This window comes from Salvelinus sp. IW2-2015, linkage group LG18 (genome assembly GCF_002910315.2).
Source record: "Salvelinus sp. IW2-2015 linkage group LG18, ASM291031v2, whole genome shotgun sequence".
NCBI classification, from domain to species: Eukaryota; Metazoa; Chordata; class Actinopteri; order Salmoniformes; family Salmonidae; genus Salvelinus; species Salvelinus sp. IW2-2015.
Window position 1 is genome coordinate 10,277,968 of NC_036858.1, and position 22,119 is coordinate 10,300,086.

Below are 22,119 nucleotides of genomic sequence, written 5' to 3' on the forward strand. Positions count from 1 at the left end.
CTTGCTTCCATAACTTCTAGGACACAAAGAATTCTCCGGTTGGACGTTATTGGATATCAGATTAACACATCCTGAGATTGATATTCTCTACTTAGTAATTTTCGAAGTTTTCTCAGTTCCCTGCATCTCGCGCGCAGCGTTCGGACATGTGCACTAAACATGCTAGCAAAAGTAGCTACTTAGACATAAGTCAATGGACTTATCGAACAAAACAAACAATTATTGTGGAACGAGGCATTCCTGGGAGTGCATTCTGATGAAGCATCAAAGGTAAGGGAATATTTATGATGTAATTTCGTTTTCTGTTGACTCAACATGGCGGAGAAATGTTTGTATATCTGAGCGCCGTTTCAGATTATTGCACGGTGTGCTTTTTCCGTAAAGTTTTTTGAAATCTGACACAGCGGTGCATTAAGAACAAGTGTATCTTTAATTCTATGTAAAACATGTATCTTTCATAAAGGTTTATGATGAGTATTTCTGTTATTTGACGTGCTCCTCTCAATTTCTCCGGATATTTTTTGGAGGCATTTCTGAAACTGGCGCCAATGTAAACCGAGATTTTGATCATAAAATACCATTATCGAACAAAACATAAATGTATTGTGTAACATATTTCTATGGGTTGTCATCTGATGAAATCATCAAAAAGGTTAGTGATTCATTTTATCTCTATTTCTGCTTTTGTGACTACTATCTTTGCTGAGAAATGCTGTGTTTTTCTGTGGCTATGTACAAGCTAAACATAATCGTTTTGGTGTAGCTTTCGCCGTAAATCCTTTTTGAAATCAGACATGGGCTGGATCACAAAATGTGTAGCTTTAATTATGGTGTCTTTCATGTGATTTCAGAAGATGATTTTCTATAGCTATATATCTTGAATTTGAGCTTTTTCTGGCTTTTGGCCAAGTTGATGCTACCTGTGCCACATATCCAGAGAAGTTAACAACCAGCTCCAATCACCCCTTTGATTGCATACAATAAACAGCCCTGACAAGACTGAAAACCAATAAACAGGGATATTTAAAGAAGGGATATTTTCATTAGACAACATAACAAGTCTCTAAGGTCTGGAAGAGCTTTAAAAGCCAAAATGCTCCTGAAGACTCCGCCACTGATCAGACGCTTCTTCGTTTCCACTTCTCTCTGATCTGGAGTTGAGGTCTTTGGCCAAGGGTGTAACATGTCAAGTGTTTACTGACAGTCAGCCAGGAGAAACAGAGAGAGCTTTTGGGCTAGCAGCTCTAGTCTTTCTTCATAAAGAAATTGGTGACAACATTGTCTGACAGACAGTGCAGATCTTATAACAGTCTATCCACTATTATAGCACTGCTTCTCTCGCTCTTCTCCCTCTTTCTTACACCCACCCTCTCACATCCCCACTCCCTCACTCAATAGCCTTTCTCACCCCCCTCTCTCTCCTCCATCTCTGACAAGCTCTCTGTCTCCCTCATCTTTATACACATCCCACACTGGCTTCACACATCCCCAGCTGGCTGTCACACATCCCCCACTGCCTTCACACATCCCCCTACCCTGTCACACATCCCCCCACTCCCTCTGTCACACATCCCCCATCCTCTGTCACACATCCCCCCACTCCCTCTGTCACACATCCCCCCACTCCCTCTTCACACATCCCCCCACTCCTCTGTCAACCATTCCCCCCACTCCCTCTGTCACACATCCCCCCCACTCCCTCTGTACACATCCCCCCACACCCATCTGTCACACATCCCCCCACACCTCTTGTCACACACCCCCCCCACCCTCTGTCACACACCCCCCCACTCCCTCTGTCACACATCCCCCCACTCCCTCTGTCACACATCACAATTCTCACACTCACTTGAGAAGATCTACAACAAAAACTGTAATGTTAAAAAACTGCCCGAGGTCTTTCAAGTCTACAGAGTCTGTGCCCACTGAACCTGGCAGCCGTGAACATGTCTAAAGTTTTCGAGCAGAGCTGCTTGTAGAGTATGGGACGTGAAGCGTGAAACTAAAAATGTATCKCTCCAATGCACCAGGGATGAGCCTTAGAGCATTTTCACGTATGCTTTTGCAATAAATACCACTTTTAAAAGTAGCCTTAGAGTTTTTRCCCCCCTCCTGATAACAATGAGAGTCAAGCATTTTTACTATGTCTACCCAGATCGTGGCTGATAGCATAACTACTCTACGGAAAAAGACATCCACACGCACACAATCATGTAACATTCTTAACTACCTTTGTCTCCCATTCACTCATTCTCTGCTTTTTTAAAAATTGTTTCATGTATGTAGTTCTGTCCTTGAGCTGTTCTTGTCTATTGATGTTCTGTATTATGTCATGTTTCCTGTTTTGTGTGGAACCCAGGAAGAGTAGCTGCTGCTTTTGCAACAGCTAATGGGGATCCTAATAAAATACCAAATCTTCTCCACTGGAGTCTATGGGGACAGTGTACACTAGCACACACCAAATAAAACAAAATGTTATTTGTCACATGCGCCGAATACAACAGGTGCAGACCTAACAGTGAAATGCTTACTTATAAGCCCCTAACCAACAATGCAGATTAAAAAATATGAATAAGAATAAGAAATAAGTAATTAAAGAGCAGCAGTAAAATAACAATAGCGAGACTATATACAGGGAGTACCGGTACAGAGTCAATGTGCGGGGGCACCGGTTAGTCAAAGTAATTGAGGTAATATCTACAGTTGAAGTCGGAAGTTTACATACACCTTAGCCAAATACATTTAAACTCAGTTTTTCACAATTCCTGACATTTAATGCTAGTAKAAATTCCCTGTCTTAGGTCAGTTAGGATCACCACTTTATTTTAAGAATGTGAAATGTCTGAATAATAGTAGAGAATTATTTKAGCTTTTATTTCTTTTATCACATTCTCAGTGGGTCAGAAGTTTACATACATTCAATTAGTATTTGMTAGCATTGTCTTTAAATTGTTTAACTTGGGTCAAACGTTTCGGGTAGCCTTCCACAAGCTTCCCACAATAAATTGGGGGAATTTTGTCCCATTCCTCCTGATAGAGCTGGTGTAACCGAGTCAGGTTTGTAGCTTTGTATGTGTCTCTGTGTGTGGAGTAAAGGTGGTCTGGAGTTTTTCCCCGCTCTGGTTGCACATTTAACACGCTGATAYAAATTTAGGAGTGGAACCCGGTGTGGTCYTTCTACTGCAATAGCCCATCCGTTACAAGGATCYARGAGTTGTGCGTTCCGAGATGCCGTTCTGCGTAATTATTTGTCTTTTTGTGGCCCGCCTGTTAGCTTGCACGATTCTTGRCATTCTACTTCGACCTCTTTCATCAATGAGCTGMTTTCACCCACAGGACTGCCGCCGGCTGGATGTTTTTTTGTTTGTCGCACCATTCTCTGTAAACCCTAGCCTAGACACTGTGATGCARGAAAAGCCCAGGAGGGCAGCCATTTCTGAGATACTGGATCCGGTGCGCTTTGGATTGACGATCATACCACGCTCAAAGTCGCTTAAGTCACTTGTTTTGCCCGTTCTAATGTTCAATCGAACAGTAACTGAATGCCTCGATGCCTGTCTGTCTGCTTTATATAGCAAGCCACAGCCACGTGATTCACTGTCTGAAGGAGCAATCAATCTTCATGAACAGGGTGGGTGTACCTAATAAACTGMCTGTTGAGTGTATGTATCTCTATTATGCGTGAGAATACTTTGGAACAGATTTKCAGCTGATTTGCTGGTGTATTTAKAGTCTTTTATGTCAAACAAGAAAACTTTGTGGGGCAAATAAAATCAACTGGCTGCCAATTGGGGAACCCTCCCATAGAGAAACAGCTAAGGTGATGACACATAACACAGTCTAGGAAGTTGAGGGTAAAACAACCTGGTTGTTAGTGATAGGTCCTCTATCTTCACCTTGTGCCTCCCCTCCTCTCCATCTGTTCCTCTTGTATGATTCTGTCTTTTCCATTCTCTCCTCCCTCCCTCCCTCCCTCCCTCTCCTCCCTCCTCCCTCCCTCCCTCCCCTCCCTCCCTCCCTCCCCTCCCTCCTCCCCTCCCTCCCTCCCTCCCTCCCTCCCTCCAACACCCATGCCAGCGCAGCAAGACACCAACTCCATTGACTCCCATTGGCTGCCAGTGACATCACTGGGGGCAGAGTGTTGAGTCAGATAGAGAAACGAGTGCTGTGCTGACGCTTGTCTCCCTCTTGTGGTCCACTGAGTGAAATACTACCCTGTAAAAAGCAGCCTTCTGAGCCACTGGGGAACAGATGTGCAGGTCAATTAGTTTATCTTAGTCTGGTGGTGTACAATGACTTTAATGCCAATTAGACTTTAAACAGGATTTGATGGAGCTGATAATTGAAACGTACCAAATTATACTGTATAGGTCTCGTCTTATGTTTTAAAATACTACTCCTCCTCTGTTCCTCTGGTGATGTAGAGGTTGACCCCAGAAGCTGTAGCCCCCAGTACCACACCTATTCCCCAGAAGCTCTAATTTGTTGACTTCTGTAACCGTAATAGCCTTGGTTTCATGCATGTTAACATCAGAAGCCTCCTCCCTAAGTTTGTTTTATTCACTGCTTTAGCACACTCCGCCAACCCTGATGTCCTAGCCGTGTCTGAATCCTGGCTTAGGAAGACCACWWAAAATGCAGAAATGTCCATRCCCAACTACAACATTTTCCYTCAAGATAGAACTGCCAAAGGGGGCGGAGARGRAATCTACTGCAGAGATAGCCTGCAGAGTTCTGTCATGCTATCCAGGTCTGTGCCCAAACAGTTCGAGCTTCTACTTTTAAAAATCCACCTTTCCAGAAATAAGTCTCTCACTGTTGCCGCTTGTTATAGACCCCCCTCAGCCCCCAGCTGTGCCCTGGACACCATATGTTAATTGATTGCCCCCATTTATCTTCAGAGTTCGTACAGTTAGGTGACCTAAACTGGGACATGCTTAACACCCCAGCCGTCCTWCAATCTAAGCRAGATGCCCTCAATCTCACACATATTATCAAMGAARCTACCTAGCCTGTTCAACTTCTTTTTGTATCGCCTGAGATCCCTAAAGATTGGAAAGCTGCCGCKMTCATCCRCCTCTTCAAAGGGGGAGACATTCTAGACCCAAACTGTGACAGACCTATATCTATCCTGCCCTGCCTTTCTAAAGTCTTCYAAAGCCAAGTTAACAAACAGYTRACCGACCATTTCGAATCCCACCGTACCTTCTCCGCTATGCAATCTGGTTTCCGAGCTGGCCATGGGTGCACCTCAGCCACGCTCAAGGTCCTAAACAATATCATAACCGCTATCGATAAAAGACAGTACTGTGCAGCCGTATTCAACGACCTGGCCAAGGCTTTCAACTCTGTCAATCACTGCATTCTTATCGGCAGACTCAATAGCCTTGGCTTCTCAAATGACTGCCTCGCCTGGTTCACCAACTACTTCTCTGATAGAGTTCAGTGTGTCAAATCGGAGGGCCTGTTGTCCGGACCTCTGGCAGTCTCTATGGGGTGCCACAGGGTTCAATTCTCAGGCCGACTCTTTTCTCTGTATATATCAATGATGTCGCTCTTGCTGCGGGTGATTCTCCGATTTACCTCTACGCCGACGACACCATTCTGTATACATCTGACCCTTCTTTAGACACTGTGTTAACAAACCTCCAGACGAGCTTCAATGCCATACAACACTCCTTCCGTGGCCTCCAACTWKTCTTAAATYCTAGTYAAACTAAATGCATGCTCTTCAACCGATCGCTGCCCACACCCGCTCGCCTAGCATCACTACTCTGGACGGTTCTGACTTATGTGGACAACTACAAATACCTAGGTCTCTGGTTAGACTGTAAACTCTCCTTCCAGATTCACATTAAGCATCTCCAATCCAAAATTAAATCTAGAATCGGCTTCCTATTTAGCAACAAAGCCTCCTTCACTCATGCTGCTAAACATACCCTCGTAAAACTGACCATCCTACCGATCCTTGACATTCGGCGATGTCATTTACAAATAGCCTCCAACACTCTCCTCAGCAAATTGGATGTAGTCTATCACAGTGCCAACAGTTGTCACCAAAGCCCCATATACTACCCACCACTGGGTAGTATATGCTCTCGTTGGCTGGCCCTCGCTTCATATTTGTCGCCAAACCCACTGGCTCCAGGTCATCTACAAGTCTTTGCTAGGTAAAGCCCCACCTTATCTCAGCTCACTGGTCACCATAGCAACACCCACCCGTAGCACGCACGCCAGCAGGTATATTTCACTGGTCATCCCCAAAGCCAACTCCTCCTTTGGCTGCCTTTCGTTCCAGTTCTCTGCTGCTGGAACTGGAACGAATTGCAAAAAAAAAAAATCACTGAAGCTGGAGACTTATATCTCCCTCATTAACTTTAAGCATCAGCTGTCAGAGCTGCTTACCGATCACTGCACCTGTACACAGCCCATCTGTAAATAGCCTACCCAACTACCTCATCCATATTGTTGTTTATTTTTGCACCCCTGTATCTCTACTTGCACATCATCATCTGCACATCTATCACTCCAGTGTTAATGCTAAATTGTAATTATTTCACCACTATGGCCTATTTATTTCCTTACCACCCTAATCTTACTACATTTGCACACACTGTATATAGATTCTTCTATTGTGTTATTGACTGTAAGTTTGTTTATCCCATGTGTGTAACTCGATGTTGTTGTTTTTGTCGRACTGCTTTGCTTTATCTTGGCCAGGTCGCAGTTGTAAATGAGAACTTGTTCTCAACTGGCCTACCTGGTTAAATAAAGGTGCCATTTTTTTTATATATATAAAAATATATAAATCATTTTTTTTTTTTTTTTATCACTGGGCTTGGTTGTTGCATTACTTTAGCATTGCTTTATAATTGCAGAGAGCAAGCCTTTAAAATCACAAATGTTTTGTAATCGCTAATGTTGTCCTAAAGTTACCACTACGCCATGTGGACAGAAGAAACCCATTGGTGCATCAAGCCTAGTGTGATCATATCCATGTGTCCACATTGTTGGGGTGAATTCCACTTTCAATTCAGTCAATACTGGAAATTAATAAAAATGTAATTAATGAATTGCCAAAGAATTCCTATTGTTTCCAACGTACCTTGCGGCTGGTGTAGTGGGCGTGATTGCCCAGCTTGCTGTTGAGTCCCTGTAGGAAGACCTTGTCGGTGACTTTGCCCACGTTCATACAGGCCTCGTCCAGCACAGAGAAGATGCCCTTGTGTTGCAGCTCCACCAGGTCCACAATGATCTGGTTGTTGAAGAAGTCAATCTACGCCCAGGTAGAGAGAGAAAACAGGGGATCAGTATATCATTACAACTAAAACCASTACAGGGAGGAAGACGCTCCTAGTAGTCATATTCAATGGAAGGAGAATGACTTGAGGCAAAGTGACAATGCTGCCGTGGGTGATACAAGACATGAGTGGTGTGGAACCAAGATGCGGCCTTACATGTTTCCAGGGGATTCCCTCGCGCTGGTACTCTTCCTGTTCCTGCCTCAGCACCAGCTGAATGAAGAGCTGCTGCAGCTTCTCATTACAGTAGTTAATACAGAACTGCTCAAAGCTGACAYACAGAAAGACAAGGAGAGGGTGAGTGAATGACTGTGACCCTGGTTTGAATTGAACTAGACCATACATGTTTTATGCTGTGTTAATACAAATCAACTAAGTGTCATGACAGAGAGATTGACACTAAATGTGTAAAAAGCCAGTACATTTCATATTGATGTATAAGAAAAGAGACCAACTCAAGTAGACGTTCTATGCTGAAGTACATTCTATGTTGACGTATTTCTAGCAGACACGGCTCCTAACCTGTTGTTCTGAAAGATCTCAAAGCCATAGATGTCCAGCACGCCGATGACCGTGTTCTTCCCGTGGACTTTGGCGTCATAGTTTTTTACTTCGATGACATCATTGATCCTTCCCACGATCCAACAGAACATTCTTTCGTACATAGCCTGTTGGTCACAAGCCCCAATACCAAGGCAGACAACAGTAGACCAAAATCAATTGACAGAAAGCAGAGTGAAATGCATCCATAGTCAGCCTACCTACACTGGTTCCTCTTTTACGCAGAAGCATTCATAAGATGCTACACTGGTTACTTAAAAAAATGGGTAGCCCTACCACGTCTAAATCAACATTGGGCCCATTTCACAAACCCTTTTTGTGAGTTGGCATTATCGTTGAGAGTTGGCAATAGCTGCTGTTAACGAAGCGGCTAATGTAGTGTAGCGTGCTAGATAGCTACCTTAGCTAAGGGTCAGCATGTTGACAGTTGGTCCAGTCTGCATCGGTTAATATAGTGTACTAGCATTAGCTACCTTAGCCAAGGCGTCCCGGCCGTAGCTGGCCTCCTGGGCCGTGTGCTGCTTGTCAATGACGTCACGGCCGGTGGCCACAGTACGGTAGAGCAGGGCCTTCTCAACATTCTCCTCCTTAGTGGCCAGCAGGTCCCCGATCACCGCCACCACCTTGGAGTTCTCAATCAGTGTTGTGTCACCGTCCACACCAAAGGTCAGGTTGCCCTGGGAGAGGTCACATGGAAGTAAATACAGGAAGCAAACTGTAAACTAAAGGGACTATGTGGAGTAATAGCATTGGAGAAAAGGGGAGGAGAATAGCACAAACAAAGGGCTGGACTGTTTCCATTCAATGCTGTTTCATTCAAACCTGTTCCATTTTAAAGGGAGACTGATTACACAACAAGAAGTCACCCCACAGTAAATGATGATGACATATTGCTGAGTATACAGTGCCTGGKGAAAGTCTACACACCCTTWACACAGTCGTCACATTTTGCTGCCTTAAAAATACATRGAAAAAGGATAACATTCATTTATTTTCCTACAGATCTACACAACCTACTCGACATTCACAAAGTGAAAGACATTTAGAACATTTTCCAAATGAATACATAAAAAACACTTGGTGGACGCTCCTTCGACAGCCACTACAGCTGTGAATGATTTTCAAATAATATTCTACCAACTTTGCTCAACTCTTWGGGCAACATATGTTTTTCTTCAAATTTCTCAGTAATGCTCATTAAATTTGGTTGGGAATCAGCAATATTCAAACCTCGCACCTGATTTTCAAGCAAATTTAGGTCAGGACTGAGACTAGACCACACAGGAACACTTAACACCTCTTGGAAAGGCATTCTGGTGTGTCTTTAGATAAAAATGTGTGTAATTGCAAAATAAACTACATCCCAAGGTTAGGTTTTCCTTTAACAAACTCCCCAGTCCCTGCCGATGACAAGCATACCCATAACATGATGCTGCCACCACAATACAGAGGGTTTCACTTCCGCGTTGTGTTGTATTGTATTGMATTTTACCGAAATCTGTAGTTTTTAATTTAGGCCAAAAATTGTGTAGTTGCGGAGTTGTCTTGCAGTATTATTTAACAYCCTTTTTGCAAATAGTCCAGTCGGAATGGTCTCTTTCCTGACTTAAATCTGCTTTAATAAATCTGAGACGAGMTTTGAATACTGCTGTCCATCAATGATTCCCAACCAAATGTTCTGAGCTTGAGCATTTTTGACAAAAACAATGGATATACAGCATGTTGTGCAAGGTTGGTAGAATCTTATTCAAAATGATTCACAGCTGTAATGTGTAATGTATTACCTGCTTCCACCAGGTAGTAACTCTTGTTTGTGGAGACATACGCAAGCAATACATCCTCATCTTGTATTTCTTCGAAATGTGTAATATATTTGTAGAATGTGCAGTAGGTTGTATATATCGATAGGAAAACAATCTAATGTAGTCCCTTTTTAGATGACATTTTAAAGCAGCAAAATGTGAAGACTGTACAAGGGGTGTGTAGATTTTCACTAGTGACCGCACATTTAACCCTGTTTCATTTGAACCTATGCTAACCCTGCTGGCAGGCCAATAGGGTTAGGAGTRAGTATGGGGTATTACCAGGTGCAGGATAGTGGCCAGGACCTTGTAAACCGTCTGGAGCTCATCTGCTGTGAAGCCGATCACCTTCATGGCGTCTGCTACTGCTTTGAAATCACCACCATCGTCAATGGACGACTGTGACAGGGAAAGAGAAAGGAGGGAGATGGAGGAGTAGAACAATCAAACTACCAACAATTGGAAAGTATTTGTCCCCTCATTTCACACAAATCACATTTTGTCCGTTTTGAAGGAAAACTTCCAGCTAGTGTCGTGAATTTAGTCAAGATATTTACTTGGCATCTACTTTTGATCAGTCTGTAACACTGGCCAACTACACCACTTCCTCACTTTGGCAAGGACGAGTTCATTCCTAACATGTTTCCCCTCCCAYCAGCCAAAGTCATACAGTAGGAATCACTAGATGACCACAAATGTCTTCAAGACAGAACACTGAGCGTCAGTCGGGGACTATTCCTATAAAAATGGGACCATGTACAAACCACTTCAGCAGTTTGGGCCCTAGCTCTGTTCTGTTCCATGACGTCACGTTGTTTGTTGCTATAAAATATTGTTTTCTTCCTGCTCGTTTAGCTTCAAGTGCAGAGACAGCAGAACGGACATGCCTGCTTTATTTAAACAATGTTTTAATAGCTGGGCTTGTGTATCTTTATTCCTGGGAAAATAAACAGTGACCAAATAAACACAGCATGATAGTGACAATCTCTGTCTAGAACTTGTTTTTGTGACCATTTATACAAAATTAGGGTTCAAACTAGATATAGTTCTGTAGTGACCTACAGTACCTTGATGTGGCCTCCCACTTTGATGTAGTTGAAGGCTGTGGGGTCCTTCGAGACGTGYAGGGACCGCAAGAGAGACTCAGGACCTCCTTTAACCATCTGAAGAGAACGGAGAGAGAATGAGAGAGATAGAGACCGAGTCAGTAGTGACACATGCCAATGACTGTTCAGTATTTACAGTCTAAACCATTTACATTTAGCGACTTACAGGAGTAATTAGGGTTAATTGCCTTGCTCAAGGGCACAGACAGATTTTTCACCTAGTCGGCTCAGGGATTCGAACCAGCGGCCTTTTGGTTACCGGCTCAATGCTTTTAACAGCTAAGCTACCTGCCGCCCCCTATTTAATTTGGATGTTGCTGTAACTCCACAGTAAAATGGAGCAAAGGAAAATAATAATCTAGATAACGAGACCGGACCAATGGAGGGTGAAGTCCCTTGAGAATCGGGAGTTTATGGAGTGAGAAAGATGGAGGTTTATTAGTGGAGATAATGAGGTGAGAAGATGGATGTATATTTTCCACTGACAGCACGGGCTGTAACAGCTATGACATCACCATGCCTTTATGATTAACACAGTCACAGACCCACGGCCTATCTGGTCTGTATACCAGCTTACGGTGGCATCAGTCTGGCGTGTAACACACACGMAAACGCTCACACGCACCTGGTAGAATGAGTGGAAGCTTCTCTCCCCCTCCTGCTGGAAGATGACTCTGGACTGTAAGAGAAAGATTTAGTTTAGTTGATTCAGAGAGAAATATAATTTATCTTTATCTATACAGATGATCTCATCGGGAATAAAACATGTATTTTCAAGCGCCCCTACCTTCTCCAGCAGGTAGTTGTTGATGTGGCCCCCGATGGGATCTCCCTTGAAGTCGAAGTTGATGTCCATGTACTTGCCGAAGCGGCTGGAGTTGTCGTTGCGGTTGGTCTTGGCGTTGCCGAAGGCCTCTAGGACGCAGTTGGATTTCAGCAGCATGTTTTTCACCCTGGASAGAGAGGCGACACATGTTCTCAGTGATACTAACGGCTCGCCGGGCTCCTATCAACCGATACTAACCCACGGAGACAAACAATAAGGTGGCCTGTGGCGGACGAAGTGGCTGAATATAGTGGTGTGAGGTAGATACACTCGAGTTAAGATTTAAAGGGATAGTACGAGATTCTGGCATTGTTCTACTTACTCCGAGTCAGATGAACTCGTGGATACCATTTCTCCGRGTGCAGTATGAAGGAAATTMAAGGTAGTTTCGCGAGCCATTGCTAACATGCGTTAGCACAACGACTGGAAGTCTACAGGTACGCTGGCCAGAATCTTACACTATCCCTGTAAGTTCTCCATTTTACACCGATTAGGTAGAACAGTCATTACTCAGTCAGATCCTACAGTTGTCGGTTCCTTATGGGGCCCATCTGTGTTAGGACATGGTTATAGATGGTTGGAGTGTCTTATATCAACATGTTCAGGTGCAGTATATGACAACTCTACTTAGCACACAGACTGCGTTGGCCCTGGTTATTTATGCTGTGTATTTATGCTGTGAAGTGCTGGGTCAGACCACAGGCTCCTCACAACATACTCTGTGCTGMGGTGCACGCCTCCTCCCATGGCCCATACAAACACGAGCACCGCAGGTCACATARACCACCCGCTCTGGCTATCCCATTAGTCGGAGCTCCATACAGCCTGTAGCATTTCCTTACAGGCAGGACAGAACTGGGAGAGTTGTGGGCTTATAAATGTGACTTAAAATAACACAAAACGACAGTTTTACTKCTTTAAAATGGCTACAGGGAAGATGTAGTGGGTCAAGGGCAATATATTCAGCACTAAAAGGCCATAAACAACCCTATTTCTGGGATTRTATTACAAGTGGTGTGTGTCAATCATGTGTGTGTCATAAGGAGGGTTATAAAGCATTTATACAGCTGAGCTTTGATCTTTGGGCCAATGTAGAAATGATAACAGGGGTAATAACTAGTAATGACCTGATAGGCAGGGGTGTAYTGCTGCTGGAGCGCGGAGTGATGCTCCCTCACTTTTTTTAAATTTGAGAATACACGGAGTTGGTAAAACAAATTCTGTACAATTCATTCAGATATATTTAAAATAAAATGTATTTAATTACCACTGAAATTCCATGAAAAACGATAGAATGACAAACCAAATCAATATGTATAGCAGCCTAGAAGTAAATGGTGGTTTCCTCCCTGTCTTCTCTGGTGTTGTCGAGGACGATGAAGAACTGTAGGCTTCSTAATAATGCATTTAGGTTATAGTTTTTAACAACGGGTCAAACCAGCTGTAGCTAGCTACAAACTAAACTGAAAAAACAKGRTGCCGTGAAGCGTTCATCCATGTATACGGGTAAGAGTCTAGCTACKTTTTCAGATATTATACTTTTCTTAAAAATATCATGATATCCAATTGGTAGTTACAGTCTTGTCCCATCACTGCAACTCKTGTACGGACTCGGGAGAGGCGAAGGTCGAGAGCCATGCGTCCCCTGCCAAGCCTCACTGTTTCTTGACACACTGCTCGCTTCAACCCGGAAGCCAGCCGCACCAATGTGTCGGAGGAAACACTGTACAGCTGGCGACCGAAGTCAGCGTGCATATGCCTGGCCACCACAAGGAGTCGCTAGAGAGCGATGGGACAATGACATCCCGGCTGGCCAAACCCTCCCTTAACCCGGACATTGCTGGGCCAATTGTGCGCCGCCTCATGGGTCTCCCAGTCACGACACAGCCCAGGATCGAACCAGGATCTGTAGTGACGCCTCAGACCGCTGCGCCACTCGGGAGGCGCATTTAGGTTATAGTTTGAGATGAGTTAATAAACCACACTAAAATATTGATTTTATAGCTGTTTTTAAAATGAATTTCCTGCAATTCTACGTAGTAATGATTTATGTTCACTACTTGGTCAATTGATTTGATAGCATGTTTAATCTATGCAAATAAATTACATGAATTGATAGTTCACCTCTGTTTTCTTTTATTCTGTAATAGGGTATATTAGGGTAGGCCGTCATTGTAAATAAGAATTTGTTCTTAACTGACTCGCCTAGTTAAATAAAAGATTACATTTAGAAAAAAATATATAAAAAACAAAAACAAAAYATATTGTAACCATGTGTTCAAGCTAATCAAATCAAAGTTGATTTATGATACAGTGTAGTGTAGGCTACAAAAATCTCCTCGCAAACAGTGCAATGATATTAAGCTAAATGTATTTTTTTATTTACATCAGGCTATAGCCTACAAATAGCTATACCACGTAGTCGTAGGCCTATTAGGCTATACTGCAAATTAATGCTGTTTGTTCCTGAACTGACCGAATGGCTAAGTTGGTTCAACTTGTTTATCATTGTGCGATCCTGGCGCTGTCCTTTCATCACCACGAAGGGCACTCCAATCGCTTAAAGTAACACTCATCAAGATATGTTGCCTACGGCTAATAGTCCTTCTCATCACTTTAGCCTAGTATTACTATTACAAATAGAAGATTATCACTTCTCACAATGGTGCTCGTTTAGTAAAGTTAGATTAAAGCTAAATCAATGTCTCGCAAGATCACATAATGATTCATTTGAAATTTACATGACAGAACTGAATATAATAGCATAGAATAGTAGGCCTATAATGTTACACCAAAAACACCTCATTTCTGATGAGATTTTAGGATGGTTAGCTGAGGCTGACGAGTCCCCAAAAAATGATCARGCGCCAAATCTCAACAAAGCGCGATATGCTTTTATTGAAACAAAATGCAAGAAAAGGCTAATAGTTTGTTGACACCATCTGGTCTAATTAGCTCAAGAAACAGTCCTCTAAATGCATATTCCCATGAAACMGATTAAGATCAATCAAATTATTGGCATGCAGATGCAGTTTTGGATGTTTCACCGGAAAAAAACGTTAAGAATTATCATTCARGATTGACAGTGATGATGGCATATTTTGAAATGAGGTATTACTAATGTTGCATTTCCTTGAGACAATATGTGTGGGCATAGGCAGACATTGRGATTTARTTTATTTTAAATGTAACCTTTATTTAACTAGGCAAGTCAGTTAAGAACAAATTCTTATTTTACAATGACYGCCACTGTTCAGTGGGTTAACTGCCTTGTTCAGGGGCAGAACGACAGATTTGGGGATTTGATCTAGCAACCTTTCTAGCAACCAATGCTCTAACCACTAGGCTACCTGCCACCMCAAATTGGAGGATGTATTGGAGGATGTATTTTATGCATAGGCCTGTTCTACAATGARATTTGATACGCTACATCTGTCGGTACAAACTTTGAGGAAATAATGATGTCATTAATAGCACTACACCACTGCTGATAGGATATATAATACAGCATGTGTACTTTGGAAGATAAGGCCTATAAGGATTTATACAATGGGTGGGTCTAATCCTGGATGCTGATTGGTTAAATCCGCATTCCAGCCCGTGTCTACTCCACAAGTTACCACCAGCTAAAAGCTATGAGGTTGAAATGCCTATTTACTCTGTTCSATCTTCCTGCGCAATCCACTGTCTCATCAGCCCAGCCAGGCAATTTATAAACTTGKTATCCATTATAAAAGCATCTAGACATTATCTCCCATTTCTTTTAGACTAGCAGCMGAGATTTACACAAACCTTGCCGACTGTCTCTCCGACATTTGCAGCATTGTTTCCATATTGAAATTCGATCTCCAGCTGTCCCATAGTAARGAATGTGTCGGGAGTCGGGATGAGACAGACAGGCAGGGAGCTTTTCTCAGCCAGTCYAAATCAAGAATCAGCTGGCATAATRTTTYAGGATATATACAAATAAATGTCAACAGAAAACAGGTAAAASTAAACGAAATGCAGCTAGTTTGCWGTCTTTCCAGCTTCAGTTRMAAGTMATTGTGTTAGCTGTGTTGTTGGCTAGCTCCTCTGAACAACAGTGTCCTAACGAGAGAGCACATTTRCTATGCCAGGCGAAATCATGCATCATTAGCTWATTGTTATGGATGTATCCAAATAAATGTCACTAGAAAACAGSTTAAACAAACGCAAATGTAGCTAATTTGCTGTTATTCTGGCTGCACTGTTTGACCTGACTAAGTTAGCCGTAGTTGGCCAGCTAGCAAGCAAGGGATAAGAACGCCAGCCAGTATGGCAATGGAACATTTAGAATGAACGAATGGGTCGCATCCATAGATATAGAACAAAAATACTTAGTGACTGGGTCGCGTCTCTGGCAACGAAAGACCAGCCGGCTTGGGTAGCAACCTTAGATTTGTGTCGGGACTATATCTCTTGGAAGGATGAAAGTATGAATAAATTAATATAATGTTTTTTTATGAAAACCCGTATAAAATGATAAAGCCCTGAAAGCTGGTGTTTGGAGGATATATTGGCACGGTTTGCAGGCCCTCGACTTTGGTTAAAAGCCTGAGTAAAAGACTCGCTGGCACGAAAATAGGCATGAATGATCAGTTCCKGAKAAAATTMAACAACAGCGCAAAGTTCTGTACCCAATCTTCAAGGTGAATAGATTAAAAGGGAAACGTGTAGCTCTCGTAGTCGATAAACTGCATATTSATAACCAAATGTTCCGAGACACAAAGACTACTCCATGGCTATTCTAAATATTACAAAGTTCCCATAGAAGAGTCGAATAATGGAAAGAAAGACCCAATACTAGCCATGGTAGGGATTGTAATAAAAATATACAGTATATATTTAGAAAASCAATAAAATACAACAATTGTTAAAGAAGCAAACTACAACAACGCTATACCATTCTATATAGGGAATGTTGGAAAAATAATTAGTATTAGACTTTCCATGTATAGTATTTTATAAATTGATAAGACAGCATTAGAAGAAAGGATCATTAGCGAAAGAATACATCTTCAAATATAAGGAGCTGGAACACAAAAGTACTCAATCAACATGGTAGAGTTAAAACACAGCAAACAGAGGACATAGAAGGCACAGTATGTGGGTATGTGCAGATGTATTGTGATGGAAGGTGGGGTGTGTGTTTTTGTGTTTGGAAAAGCGTGGAGTTAAGTGAGTGAAAAAGGAAAACTGTTGCATATCCCAGAGCCCATGTGTGTTCGTGAGCAGGGGTTGTGTGAGAGAGAACTTTCAATTGTGTAGATATGGGATATACATTTTAAAATAAATGATGAATCTAGTTTATTTATTTATTGTCCTATCATAATCGAACGGTCCCCAATCCTATACCCTAGACACCCACCAGAGCGATCCATATACTAAGGAGAAGTCCTTATGTTTTATGGGCCTACTGTAAGTAGCCTATACGCAGCCAAATCAGAAAGATGAATYTCATCATAGACCTACTAAAGCAGCACTGCCCCGTCAAGATTCTGCACCTGCCTGGCAGGGTTGGTCCTACAAAGCCAAAGCCCCCTGAAGGGAGAGCATAACATACAAGAAAATTCTCAAAGCTGCTAATGAGAACCTTGACGACCTTGTACCTAACCAGTGGGGATTCCGGTAGGGTGCCCCCACCCGGGTAGTGGCAGTGCTGGAAACACTAGATGCAGTAACCCGTGGGGAGGGGGTCACCCTCAGACAATCAGAGAGGGGGCATATCATTGTGGCCCCAAAGTCTGACAGAGATGCTTGGGGAAATGGTCACAYCGCCGGACCAGCGTGTGTGTGTTTCAGGGGAAAGGGGTGTATCTGATCTCCATCACCAAGCACTTGACAATGGTTAATCAAATCTCCCCATTTTTGCCAGTTTTAGCTCAATTTTGCATGCGTTCTCAAACAGCTGCAACTGTATATGAATTTGTAAATCAAGTCCTTTCTTGAATTGGGATCAGGGATGGAAAGACTGAGCTTATGGTTGTTTGTGGGAGAAAGGGGTTGAGTGTGTATGAGTGTGTGTGTGTGTGTGTGTGTGTGCTGTCGTTGTGCGTGTGTGTGTGTTGTTGGTGTGGTTGTGTGTGTGGTGTTGTGTGGTAACCCACATCTGTTGCTAGGGGTAATGATGTCAGGATGAATAAACAAACAATTGTGTCTGGTAATCTACCATTTATATAGGAGTGGTTAAAACATGCTAATAACGGTCCTCAGAGAATATCAAAAAAGGCTTGGTATACAGTACCAGTCAAAAGTTTGGACACAGCTACTCATTCCAGGGTTTTCCTTTATTTTTACTATTTTATACATTGTATAATAATAGTGAAGACATCAAAACTATGAATTAACACATATGGAATCATGTAGTTACCAAAAAAGGGTTAAACAAATCAAAATATATTATACATTTGAGACTCTTCAAAGTAGCCATCCTTTGCTTTGATGACAGCTTTGCACACTCTTGGCATTCAATCAAACCAGCTTCATGAGGTAGTCGCCTGGAATGCATTTCAATGAACAGGTATGCTTTGTTAAAAGTTAATTTGTGGAATTTATTTTCTTCTTAATGCATTTGAGCCAATCAGTTGTGTTGTGACAWGGTAGGGGTGGTAWACAGAATGTAGCCCTATTTGGTAAAATACCAAGTCCATATTATGGCAGAGTTAACTGCACCTCAGATTGCAGCCCAAATAAATGCTTCACAGAGTTCAAGTAACAGACACATGTCAACATCAACTGTTCAGAGGAGTCTGCGTGAATCAGGCCTTCATGGTCGAATTACTGCAAAGAAACCACTACTAAAGGACACAAATAAGAATAAGAGACTTGCTTGGACCAAGAAACACGAGCAATGTACATTAGACCTGTGGAAATGTGTTGTTTGGTCTGATGAGTCCAAATTTTTGATTTTAGGTGCCAACCGCCGTATCTTTGTGAGACGCAAAGTAGGTGAACGGATGATCTCCGCATGTGTGGTTCCCACCGTGAAGCATGGAGGAGGAGGTGTGATGGTAATTTGCTGGTGACACTGTCTCRGATTTATTTAGAATGCAAGGCACACTAAACCAGCATGGCTACCACAGCATTCTGCAGCGATACGCCATCCCATCTGGTTTGCGCTTAGTGGGACAATCATTTTTTTTTCAACAGAACAATGACCCAAAACACACCTCCAGGCTGTGTAAGGGCTATTTGACCAAGAAGGAGAGTGATGGAGTGCTGCATCAGATGACCTGGCCTCCACAATCACTTGACCTCATCCCAAATGAGATGGTTTGGGATGAGTTGGACCGCAGAGTGAAGGAAAAGCAGRCAACAAGTGCTCAGCATATGTGGGAACTCCTTCAAAACGGTAGTAAAAGCATTCCTCATTAAGCTGGCTGAGAGAATGTCAAGACTGTGCAAAGCTGTCATCAAGGCAAAGGGTTGCTACTTTGAAGAATAAAATATCTCAAATATATCTTGACTTGTTTCACACTTTTTTGGTTACTACATGATTCCATGTGTGTCATTTCATAGTTTTAATGTCTTCACTATTATTCTACAATGTATAAAGAAAATAGTGAAAATAAAGAAAAATCCTGGAATGAGTAGGTGTGTCCAAACTTTTGACTGGTACTGTATAGCCATTGATTCTTGAAGAATAGAACTTAGAAATGCCTCATGACCTTCAGTTGAACTGGAGTGTGACAGATTACTGATTACAATTTTGGACAGGTAACTAGTAACTGTAACAGATTACATTTCGAAAGTAACCTACCCAACCCTGGTTATAAGCAGTGCTGTAGCACGCACCCCTGTGAGGCGGTATTTTGTATACAATATTGAACATTCAGAAATAACCCGGTATACGYTGTGACGGTATATCGCCCAAGCCTACCTTCAACCAATACTAATCTTGCATGGCAAGCAACGCACTCTTACTCAAGACTGTGTCCCAAATCATCACATTCTCTACGGCGATAGAGAGGCATTTCTGCTCCATCTAGCAGAAACCCTCCCAGTGCATACCACGGGTGATATGGTGACAATTACCTCAACCTTTCGTTTATCATACTGTACTCCTGGGAACGCAACTCATTTCTGATTACTTCTGCATTCCCAGGTCATTTAGCATGGACATTCTGAGAACGTTAAAATGGAAACTTCTCACGGAAGAATGTCAGAATGTCTCACCTTTCCACCTCCGCTCTTTGCCCGGGGTTTGTGATAGCAGCAATGTATTGCATTATATATTTGCTGGCTTCAGTCTTCCCGGCGCCACTCTCCCCTGCAAGGAAAAAAATAAACACAAAAATGTGTTAGAAAATGCCAGGGAATCCAATGAGAATGTCTAAAATGTCATCTCCATTAACACYGGCTTCTTCAGGGTGAGTTTTGGGATTGATGCCTTTTGATACAGAATATTCCTCTCTTCACCACTAAGTGGCACTCTGTTAACCAAATAGTTTCACCGCGCTGTCACAGCTTGTGGCCACTTTCAATGTTTTCTTAGAAATAAGGTGAAGAATTGGTCCTGCTATTTTCAACTATATAGGGTCATATTGAGTTCCCCAAAAGGCTTTCCACTGAAATGACAAACTCACATTACTCCAGACAGAAAGTTGGCATCAAGGAAGACGTGATTTGACCTGAACCAGTGTTATGTACGTGTATTACTTCTTATAAGCATGTATGAGCCCTTATAATATCCGATTATGTTGGGTATTTCTATGTTGCAATTAATTCACTAGACAGATAAGAATTCATCAATCAAAACTGATTTGGTTGGCCGTTTTTGAGGGCTCCCCCCGTTACCTGAGATGACAATACAGGTGTCCTTGTTCCTCCTCTTCATGGCTTTYTAGGCTGCGTCTGCGATGGCGAAGAGATGTGGCGGTCGCTCGTACAGCTCCCGGCCCTTGTACTGCTCGATGGTGTCTCGACCGTAGATGTTCATGGCACGGTAAGGGTTAACCGACACSACCACCTCGCCGATGTAGGTGTAGATACGACCCTTCTCAAACCTGCAGCCACATGAGACAACGAGCATGGTCAACTCCTCATCATGTCACCTGACAACGTACCGGTACCCCCCGGTATATAGCCTCGCTATTGTTATTTTACTGCTGCTCTTTAATTAGTTGTTAATTTTAGTTTTAAATTTTTTTTATAGGTATTTTTCTTAAAAAACTGCATTGTTGGTTAAGGGTTTGTAAGTAAGCATTTCACTGTAAGGTCTACACCTGTTGTATTCGGCGCACGTGACAAATAAACATTTGATTTGAACTTGTGATGCTACACTGCCGATTCATAAGATTATTGCAGGAAAAGGACAGTTTCACATTTTGGAGTAGAATGTGTAAACTTTCAAAAAGGCATATATTTAAAACATTTGTGGATAAAACATATCCACGAATGCTGGTCAGAAGTACAGGTATTCCAGTCAAACCTAACATTTTAGCACAAAAAAATAAATAAAAAAACTCAAGACTATACGAGGTCATGTTTGGACAACCAAGCAATCTGCTCTTGCTCTCATCATTAGCCTTTATGATGTTCTATCACCAACCTTATCATCCCAGCGTCGACAMTAATCCACTGACTGAGGTTAACATTACATTAGTGCCAGAAACATTACATTAGTGCCCTGCTCTCTGTGTAAGACTATAAAAAAAAAAAGTTTTATTGTCACATACACCAGATAGGTACAGGGGAAATGTGTTGTTTTACAGGGTCAGCCATAGTAGTACGGGGTTAAGTGCCTTGTTCAAGGGCACGTCAGTTGTTTCACCTTGTCTGCCCTTCTGGTTGCTGGCCGAATGCTCTGACCCAATAGGGGGGGGGGGGGGGGGGGGGGTGCAAAGTACAGCCCGCCGGCCACTTCAATCCGGTACACGAGTAATTTAAATTATAAATTATTTAAATWATTTTTCTCCACAATTTCGTGGTATTCAAATTGGTAGTTACAGTCTTGTCCCATCTCTGCAACTCCCATACGGACTCGGGAGAGGCGAAGGTCGAGAGCCATGCGTCCCACGAAACACGACCCAGCCAAGCCGCACTGCTTCTTGACACAATGCCCGCCTAACCCGGAAGCCAGCCGCACCAACGTGTCGGAGGAAATACCGTACACCTGGCGACAGTGTCAGCATGCATGCCCCCGGCCTGCCACAGGAGTCGCTAGAGCGTGATGGGACAAGGAAATTTCGGCCTGCCAAACCCTCTCCTAACCCGGATGACGCTGGGTCAATTGTGCGCCGCCTCATGGATCTCCCAGTCACGGCCAGCTGTGACACAGCCTGGGATTGAACCCGGGTCTGTGGTGACGCCTCAAGCACTGCGATGTAGTGCCTTAGACAGCTGTGTCACTCCGGAGGCCCCCGCCAATTGATTTTATCAAACAATTGGTCCCCCAAAAAATGKGGCCCTCCGTTGGATTTCAAAATCCCGATGTGGCCCTCGYGCCAAAAAAGTTTACCCAGCCCCGCTGTAACCYCTTGGCTACCTGCCGTCCTATCTAA

At 42.9% G+C, this 22,119-nt stretch overlaps 1 protein-coding gene across 1 annotated transcript in view; it reads right to left on the reverse strand.

The window, feature by feature from the left end:
- myo1d (myosin 1D) overlaps positions 1-22,119 on the reverse strand; it is a 125,967-nt gene that overhangs the window by 74,819 nt on the left and 29,029 nt on the right. Inside the window, 10 exon segments of the mRNA XM_024007380.2 lie at positions 7,106-7,276; positions 7,458-7,572; positions 7,824-7,969; positions 8,336-8,539; positions 9,947-10,063; positions 10,732-10,827; positions 11,396-11,449; positions 11,558-11,723; positions 19,793-19,886; positions 20,414-20,622. Coding sequence (XP_023863148.1) covers positions 7,106-7,276; positions 7,458-7,572; positions 7,824-7,969; positions 8,336-8,539; positions 9,947-10,063; positions 10,732-10,827; positions 11,396-11,449; positions 11,558-11,723; positions 19,793-19,886; positions 20,414-20,622 — 1,372 coding nt within the window.